This window comes from Clinocottus analis, unplaced genomic scaffold (assembly GCF_023055335.1).
Source record: "Clinocottus analis isolate CAN_PGR_092001 unplaced genomic scaffold, fCliAna1.0.p SCAF_19, whole genome shotgun sequence".
Lineage (NCBI taxonomy): Eukaryota > Metazoa > Chordata > Actinopteri > Perciformes > Cottidae > Clinocottus > Clinocottus analis.
In genome coordinates, this window is record NW_027175920.1 from 15,179,865 (window position 1) to 15,189,734 (window position 9,870).

At 45.3% G+C, this 9,870-nt stretch overlaps 1 protein-coding gene across 3 annotated transcripts; it reads right to left on the reverse strand.

The window, feature by feature from the left end:
* Positions 1-610: 610 nt before the first annotated feature.
* Positions 611-9,547, reverse strand: rfng (RFNG O-fucosylpeptide 3-beta-N-acetylglucosaminyltransferase). 3 transcript variants are annotated; one of them, XM_068583838.1, is made up of 10 exons: positions 9,201-9,547; positions 8,160-8,267; positions 7,746-8,081; positions 4,873-4,921; positions 4,630-4,732; positions 4,326-4,479; positions 4,166-4,251; positions 3,443-3,608; positions 2,437-2,522; positions 611-2,299 (listed from the first exon to the last, which is right to left on the reverse strand). In XM_068583838.1, the coding sequence occupies exons 2-10, from the start codon at positions 8,199-8,201 to the stop codon at positions 2,227-2,229; spliced, it is 1,095 nt and encodes a 364-aa protein (XP_068439939.1). In that variant the 5' UTR covers positions 8,202-8,267; positions 9,201-9,547; the 3' UTR covers positions 611-2,226. The 3 variants fall into 3 exon arrangements, with proteins under 3 accessions (XP_068439939.1, XP_068439937.1, XP_068439936.1); XM_068583836.1 differs by having other exon boundaries at positions 4,660-4,732; positions 7,746-8,267; XM_068583835.1 differs by having other exon boundaries at positions 7,746-8,267.
* Between the last annotated feature and the right edge of the window lie 323 nt (positions 9,548-9,870).

The window sequence follows — 9,870 nt, forward strand, 5'->3', positions numbered from 1 at the left end:
TGAGTTTGAGCTCTCGATTGAGATTGTGAATCCAAAATATAACCAACTAATACATTTAATGTGAAGTTGAAACTACCCAGCTTTATATACAATTATTAAAATGAGCTCCACCTTCTCCAGCAGTGATTAATGCATCAATTCTTATCCAATAATATATCTATCTATTTTGTATTCATAATAAGGATTTTGTCTCTTATTGATCTGATTGTTAATTGTTTTATCTTATTGGTGCTCCGTACACATACGACATTCTTGTCCTGGGACCAAACGTCGGATCAGGAAAAACTCCCCGTCCAAAGTAAAGAGAGAAAACCCTTTCACTGGGAAAAAAGAAACAACCTTCAGGAGAGCAACAGAGGAGGATCCCTCTCCCAAAGATGTCGTGGCCAGAATGAACAATGTAACAGAGTTACGGCACATTACATGAATATGACAGAACTTATTCATATGAGGCATGTACCATGAGGCAGGAGGTAGAGAAGAGGGGGAAATAAGCTCCCAGTTCTGATTCAGCACAGACACATCATTTACATCATTATTAACTCGTCCCTTCTTTTATACTCTACAAGTCTAAGAATAGAAACAGACAAATACATGACAATGCCAAAAGTTTTATGGTTATTAAAACACAAAAATACATCCGTGGTAAAGGGTTTACAAAAACACTCGGTCTGACCCACTGACCTGCAGTGGGACATGAGTCTCTGGCTGGTGTTAACGCAGTCGATGGAGAACCAGCTTATCAGAGTACAGTACAAGTCGGCCAAGAAAGAACAGAAGTATTGTTATTTAAGAAAATGTGCTTTTGTACTGCATCACAAGCACGTATCATTTGAAAGGGTCAGCAGACCAGCATAGTCATGGCTCGTCTCCAGAGTCCTCTGCACGCAGCTTGACAGCTGTGAGTGCTAACAGCCATGTTTGTCATTTATTCATAATGATCATTTTCAGGGGAGTGGCTTTTGGCAGGAGGCCGGAAAGGGCCGTGCCTAGCTGCTAACGGTAGCCATTTGCTAAAGCCAGCTATGCTAGCTAACACCAGCTGCCAGAAACAAATGTTGAAGAATCATGGTCCTTGCGGTCAACAGGAAGCTTCACCTGATGGCCGTACTAAACAAAAGGTAAGCGATCACTCATCATTGGCATCCCTCTCTGGGATCACGACAGTCCACACACAGTTTCATAACGTGGTTGAGGTGTCTTTGGCTGAAATAACTCAAACAAACCAAATCTTCTCTCCCTTAAAAAGCACGTGGCGAGCGAAGACTACAACCGATGCAAAGACAGAATACAGAATGCAATCCACTCATATTCACGCCAACACTGTAACATGCGACTACAGCAACATACAGGAAGTGACATGTAGTGCAAAACCATAAAGAAATGTGGGGCTGTTAGAAATGGGATAATACAAGGAGAAGGTTTCTGTGAATACAAAAAGGCATCGTAACAGTCAGAAATAAAAATGTCCGCTCAATGTTTGAGACGAAAGAATTCTGATCAACCCAATACATAATCAGAGTCTTCAAAAAAATAAAATAAATAAAAAAATACCTCAATAATCTCTTTTACTATGGAAAAGATCTGTATTTCATATAGACTTTTGGGGTGACATGCCAACAAAAAGAAAAGGTTAAAGTGTTCAAGAGTAGGGGACTCACGGCAATAATACTGTGAAGGGGTCCTTCACATACTGTAACCGGGCCTATTTTGTTACTCTATAAGTGGGGTCAAACCACGCTGCACAAAGCCATAGAAGGTAACAGTTCCTCTGTTAAACCCATGACCAAGGCAGGAAGTAGGAAGCGAAGAAGCTCCTACATTGAAATGTGGCACTTGAACTGTGTACTGACGCATTCCTCTGCGTCTGGATGACACGCACCAGCCTTTTAGCTCACTGCGTAAACCCACGCACAGTCAACTTGGATGGGTGGAAAGTTCTCCCAGTTGAATCATTAACACAAAAAAATGCAGACAAACGAGAAACCCTCTAATTATTAAACTCTAATGGCCTGCCTCGGAGTAATAGCAGGTGGCTTGACCAACCACCATGCTCTAGTAGGCAGGGAATAATCGTTCTTTGGCTCCAGCTGTTTGGATTTAGATTGCATTTATAAAGCATAAGGTGTGTGACGTGGCATTTTTCCCAGCCAAACGTAGCTTGATCCAGCAGTGGTCTGAACGATGAGCAGGTATCCAGGCTGCAGGTTAAAAACACCGTGGCTTTCAGTTCAGGCTGTGTTCAAGCTTTGGACACCAGTCGGTGTCTGGGTAGAGAAGGCAGTGCACCGTCTTAAACCTGCAGGAGAGGAAAGGAGGAGCATCAGGAATCATGACTTCTCTCACAAGAGCAAAGTGTTTCCCAGAGTGCAGTGCAGCGTGAGAAGGAGCAGAAGAGCCACATTACTCCCATCAGGGCTAGTGCTCATTCATTACCTTGTGGGGTCGTCAGCCAATGAAAAGCCTCCAACAATGCTGACCACATTTCTTCTGTTCTCAAAGCCTCCAAAGCTCAGAGTCACCTGTTGCAAAGCCAACAGAGAACAGGCAGAAATCAACCTCAGTGCAGAGAAACACAAACAATGACCATACTTAATATTCCCAAATTATACTTTTCACATGATCACAGCAGTAGAAATTCATTCATTACATTTATAGATTTTAATGGAAAAGTTGACAGACCAACATTACAGTGGCTTTCATTGCAAAAATCATGTGTAGAGCGCTTCCTTATTAATAAATAATGTTTACATGCTGCTAAATGATATTGCACTGTATGGTTTTTATCATGCTTATTGTTAATAAATACCACTGAGCGTATATTTAATACACTGTATCACATCTATGCTGCATTATGTGACAAAATAGGCCTTTTTTTTACATGTACTTGCAGGGTAAACACAGGTGTGAAAGATAAAACAAATAAAAGTTGCCATTCTATTTAGTGTCAGACACAGTGAGCCAGCATGTACAATAAATGGAACAAGACCAGAATATATTTTGTCAAATTACACCCTTGTTTACATATCAGAAGGGCTGCTTTTAAAAGGGCAAATGGCAATCTGTGCTGATGCTGTACGCATGTATTGTCTACCGTATTGTCTGTTATTGGTGGAGGTCATGTACCTCATTCAAAATAATAAACACATGCTAGCGCATCCAGTTGATGTTCAGACGTCACGTCCAGTGGCCCGACGAAGGAGGTGGGCCCGAAACCTGGAGCTCTACAGCCTGACTGTTCTCTAAATGCTAGATTTCACTGTCCCCCGTTTCTCAAGGTCTACACACCGTGTACGACAGACAGACAGACACACTGTGTACGACAGACAGACACACTGTGTACGACAGACAGTCAGACAGACACACATTGTGTACGGCAGACACAGACACAAACACACACACACACACACACACACACACACACACAGAGACACACACACACCTGCTCCAGCACAGTGTCCGTGGGCAGCTTCTGAAGGTTCTCCAGGTGAGAGTGGAAGAGGTGCGTGTGCGTTAGGGTCACCTCCAGCAGCGCTTCGATGATGTAACCGATGGTGCAGTCGTCCGGTAGTCGGATCTTCTCTGCCGTGCTGATGAAATTCCCCAAACTGAAACGGAGGATATACTGTCAGTTTTAAACTCACTTTCTTCCAAATCAAGTGGGAAATAATGATATTTCGTAAACATTTTCTTTGTTCATTATTTCAAAGCACTGTGTCGATCTACACTGCAGATTCCACAGTGTCTTAACATTCAAGAATAGATGGTAAGGAACCAGGTGGCGACCTCCAGTTCTGCAGCGTGAAGCCAACGCTTAAGCATCTTCAACCCTGCATTCTCTCTGCCGACCACCAGGGGCGACTCCTCTGGTTGTATAGAAGTCTATATAAGTGACTCTACTTCTCTCTTGATGTATTCCCTCAGTAAACATTGTAAACATGAGTTTATGTCTCAATCTCTAGTTTCAAGTCTTCTTCAGTACAGCATGATGTTCACTTAGTAAATGATGCTCATTTAGAGTCAAACAGACCATAAAGCGGGAGACACTTATCTGGTGACTTTGTTCTTCTATGCGTTGACAGCTTAAAGACAGAGTGGCTCTAGCTGTACGTACAGAGCGAGTACCCCGGCTTCAGGTGGTATGACAGGTGAGTCCATGACCTACCTGGCCCATGGGCTCATTTTCAGTGCCAGGCCTCTGCTGATACAAAAACCTGCTCCACCTGTGGCAAACCAGAACTTGACAGACACCTGAAATGAGACCAGATGTTAGGAGTGAAATAGTCTTTTTTGCTTCACAATTTTCTGTAAGCAAACTGACTGACCGATCCGTCACTCTTGACCCTCTCTGCAGCCTCGATAGGATGATCCAGACTGGGCCGGCCCAGGTAGACATCCTTGCTGTGGTGGTAGGAGGAGAGCAGCCCCAGTAGGCTGGGCAGGATGACGTAGTTATCATCATCCACATGGCAGAACCACCTACAACACAACACACACAGTCAGCATTGCACCTTACTTTGAGCGAACACTTTTCCCGTGGAGGAAAAGTTTGCTGCAAGAAATCAGGGTAACACCTTGGCAAGCCGAATAGTCATGCCAAGGGTGAAACGTATTCCACTTTTCACTAACTTCTTCTGAGACTCGATGAATTTATCGTACTCCACCGACATCTTGCAGCACAGAGCCTGGCGGGTGTGAGCTGCTGAGCAGTTAGTGTTGATGAGGTTCGCTCCTGGTGGAGAGACCACAGAGGACCGCACAGTTCAACTCCATGTGCATACAGCCTTGTAGCGGCCGATTCACACAGTAACATTTTTTTTTTATGATAGAATTTCCCCCGTCACTTCCTGTAGCAACCGTCCAGCTTCTTACCCGTTCTCATCTGCAGCTCCTTGTCCTCGCCGTCGGTGAATATGTATGTCTGAAACAGACAAAGGTGCAACTGTTAGAAGGTGCCAGCGTACGGTCACGCTCTCCTCCAGGGACACGGTGAAGTGCTTCCATGGTCTTCTCTCAGAGGAGGACAGGTACAGCTGCAGGAGGCAAGAGCAAAGATGAGAGATGCAAAAGACACACAACAAGCACCAGACAGCTGATATTAAAGAGATGAGGAAAGAGCACTTTTCACCAACAGCCGAGCTGTAGAAAACTCTACCAAATGAGCGGTGAACTGTAGAGACAATACACACAAGAACATTAAGCGCATCGTATTTTGCTCTTTGGGTTCGGTCACTAATACTGGACTTTTTGGGTATCGGGAGACAAAAAGAGAAAAGTACGAAACCCACCCTGACTTCCCGTGTCATCAGGGCCACCTCGCAGTTAGCTCGACATACTTTGACCTCAGTTAGCTCGACATACTTTGACCTCAGTTAGCTCGACATACTTTGACCTCAGTTAGCTCGACATACTTTGACCTCAGTTAGCTCGACATACTTTGACCTCAGTTAGCTCGACATACTTTGACCTCAGTTAGCTCGACATACTTTGACCTCAGTTAGCTCGACATACTTTGACCTCAGTTAGCTCGACATACTCTGACCTTAACAAGGTGGCCGCATGGTCTGAAGAGGTTTGCTTGGTATTTTGAAAGTCAGACATAAATGTGCACGACACACACACGGACTCTGCACACGCACTGAAACCGACGTATTCTTTGTTGAGCTGATAGAATCGATGGAGATCTACAAACCTGACTGCCAGAGATGTTTCCAGACAAAAGACACACAGGTCAGACAGCGAAGCGTTTTCTCCAGATCTCCATGTGGACAGTTGGGGATGTGAAGTAAGAGTCAACACACAAAGTGTGGGGGGGGGGGGGGTCGGGCCTGTTCAGAGCCTTTTACTTTCACTTCACGGTCTAACGTGACCTTCCTTTACAAACCTGGCTGCCCTTTAATGTGAACACAACATCTCCACACACCTGCGACAGTGGCTGAGCTACATAAACATGTTTAAAGCAGCGTTGTACTTTACAAGCAGCAGTAAACTGACTTTACCAACCTGAGAGCAGTAAAACAAAACAGCAACAGGCCTGTAAAGCCTGCTGGTGTCTCAGTCATGCGTACAGCTGACACACAGCACAGACTCACAGAGGAGCCCTTTCACAGCAGACCTGGACCCTGAGCGACCTGACTGGAACTCCTCCGTCCTCTGACAGGGACATTTCTGGGTGAAGTGGGAGCAGAGGGCCTCTGCAGTAAGAGCTCCTCCTCTCCAAACTGGTGTTCTTTGTCCAGCACTGGGACCCTACCGGTGGCTTTTAACAGCTTTTGGTACACAGCTGGTCACAGCTTCCTGTGAGGTCCTTGGAACTCCTTGACAACCAAAATCCTCTGTTCATTCACATTTGACTTAGTGCGTGTTAAAGACATTGAAGCGACCTTAAGTAATGTCTCAGAAATGTAAAAGCACGGCTTTGATTGGACAACACAATGAGGTTGGTGCACACCTCAGTCGGTGGTAAGGAGGTTCTCTTAAGACTTCTCCGATCTACACGATTCACATGGAGAACATTGACACTAAAAACGTTGCACCCAACTTTAACCATCCGGTCTGAAGAAAACCCTCCACTACTTCTCTGGTTCTGGAGCTTCGGACTCCAGAAGTCCACAAGGCTTCTTCTTGACGTTGGCTTAAAAATTAAGTTTGACGACAAATTTCCAGGATCGCAAATGAAATGTCGAGCTTGAGTATGAACACTTTTGTCATATTGGGAGAGCCAGAGCTGCGGTGTAGCGAGTGATGGAGGGTGTGTGGACATGATGGTGGTTGGTGAGGGAGAGACTCCTTTGAGCTGGTGCCCCCCAGTTTCAGGTCCCCTCCTGAGGCCCTGGCCAGGACATGCACAGTATGTGGTCCAGTATCTGGGGTCTTCAGAATCAAGGTTCTTCAGTATCAGGGTCCAGAGCAAAGAGGAACAAACGGCCGTTTAAAGTGTAAAATCATTCAAAATCCTAATAACAAAAACAACCTATAAATAACTCCCAGGATTCTAACACTAAGCAGGGGAGGGGTGGAGTTGAGATTTGCTGTCTGATAAACCTCCTGTGGTTTCACTAAATCAACAAAGCACAAACTGACATCCCAAAGCAATCTCTGATGGCGATACGGCAACACCCTAAAAAACACCAGAACGACAGGCAAGAGCCAAACCGTTAGCACCAATGGATTTTCACTGTGGAAGCCAAAATCAAAATGTAAACCGATGGACTCCACCCTGCCAGGTTCTCGCCTCGCTCCGTCTCCACTAGAGCCGCAGGAATGTGTGCGTGTGTGTGTGTGTGTGTGTGAGTGAGTGTGAGTGAGAGTTGCTTATTTATTCAAAGATGTGCTTGCAACCTGCTGTCAGCGGGCAGCTGATATCCTCAATGATCATATCTCCGATTTTTTTAAGGGGGCTTTTATCTTATATGCTGCAGTCCCCCACAACAAACAGTACTCTTCTCAGTACACCAGAGGCCAAGTCGTCAACACTGCTCATCCTGTCAGGCCTCCCACCAAAGCCACAATTTGCATTATGAACGTAAATCATAATTACAATGAAGCTGTCAAAATTGTCAAGCTAATAGCTTGTGGAAAACTCCAGTAACAGGCAGGTGTGCAGGCAGGTGTGCAGGTAGATAGAAGTGTTCGGCTCGAATAATATGACGGGTATAATTAGATTTTTCATAATATAACAGAAACGTCTCTCCCTTAACTCTAAAGCCCCATCCAAAAAAACTAACTAGTCAAGCTCTCCTCACCTGTTCTTTAGCTTGGGAAACCCAGGTCTGAATCAGCAGCTCCAGTCTGGACTTGTGGTACTTCCTGGTAGTCTTCACTGCAATAAAAATGTCCTTAAAGTCTAATGGGTCCCGTAACTTATACCCTGGAAGTCTACCACCCTTTCCTCCAGGGGCAGCTCCTCTTTTGGGGTCCATCTCCCTCTTGGGACTATGGACGTCATCCCTGGTAACTTCGGTACTTAGCTCTGCGGCAGAGTCTGTTTCCCGTGCATGGACAGACACTCCTGGAACCCTGACACGGTGCGGTTTGACTTGGGGTCGAGGCTGGGGCAGGTCCACCTGGCGCGCCGGGGGCTGGAGGGCGGGGATGAGCAGGAGCAGGAGTCCACAGAACGCCAGGGAAAACAGAAAGCAGAACTTGCTGACACCCACCGGAGCTATGTGCATCCTGACTGGCCAACAGAGCCGGTTCATCAGCCTCCAGGGCCGCGGTCACTTCCAACACCACCCTGTCCCATCCTCACACCATCACATGGGGTCCTGCACGGAGAAAGGGGAGGAGTCAACAGCATACATGGCTTAGCGATACTGTTCACTACAAGCAGAGTTCAGACACAAGCGTGATGGACCAACAATAAACCATTTTTACTTCCATCAAATTTATTCTGAATTAAATCATTTAATTTGAGTAAACTGTTAAGAAATGATTGTTATATTTTAGACCCATAAAAGTGTTCACCTTACTTACCTTACTTGATATTTGTTTCAGAAGTCTTATACCGCACCACACCCTGTTAATCAAAACTATAGCTGGTAAAATTTTCAAATTATTAACTTTTTTTACACTTTTATCTTCTGATGACTTTGTCATTGTGAACAGCACTAGATTTAAAAGTGACATTTATATCCAGTATGTATGTATGTATGTATGTATGTATGATATTGGTACCTCATAAAGACCAGTCTCTTTAACACACACACACACACACACACACACACACACAGTAAAATCAATGGTACGTGGCTACTTTACTCGGAGCCATTGTTTTTAATTGTTTAATGCAGCTAACATGATGCTACTTCCGTTTAAATATACATACTAGATGGACTTCTTCGTACGCAATGTTGCATCCCGATTAGTTCCGCCACAGACGGTGATGAAGACGGTGATGAAGACAGACACACGATCTTCAATTCGGCCCTTTTTTTTAATATGCGGTAACCGCGTTAAGTAGTTAGTTAAGTAAGTTGACTTTGTGTAAAGTGATACTGAGAGAAGCCGCTCCAAAAGTTTCTATTCAAGCATGTTCTGGTTGTTCATGTCACTCAACACCCGCGACGACTTGAAGCTTAGCCCCGTTTCAGTAATGGAGCTTCTCGACTAACTCCACGGGGCAGAGCCCGTCGGTACCGAGCCTCTCACTGGAGAGGTTCTGGTGGAGGACCAGCTCGGGAAAGAAGCGCAGCACTCACCGTGGCACGCGAGAGGACGCATTTCACTTCTTTTTTTCCCCAGTATGGCGAGAGAGGACGCACGTATATTTCACAGGAGCGCAGCCGCCGCTCGCAGACTGGCAGCCCGTCTCGAGGGGGTTGTAGAACCCGCGGAACGCCACCGGATCCAGCGCGACTCGCCTCCTCCTTGTTGCTCCGACGAGACTTGAGGTCGGACGCACTGGTTTCTCCGGACGCTCCTCGGCCCGCTCGGAGCAGACCGCCGCGCTTCTGTTGGCGTTCAGGGTTCTGCAGGACCTGAAGGATCCAGCACGAGTCACGGAGAACACGACCCGACCGCTTCTAGGTAACCAAACATTCCACAAACCAACAAAACCACCTCGGAAAGCTGTCCGCCATGATACACTTTCTATTCCGGTGAAATATTTCAAAATAAAATATAATGTAAAATAAATAAAATATTTCAAAAATAAAATATGAACGGTAGCACTGTATCGTCAGCATTGGATAGGTAGGTAAAGCCAGATGAGCTGGTGGATGAGCTGGTGATTTTCATATTGAGGTTTGAAGAAAAAAAAGCTTAAATTATAGCATCACATTGATTCATAATGTATTCTTATCTCAACTATTATGAACAATAAAAACAACAGTACCTACTACAATTATATTTTCTTTCCACAAGCTATTG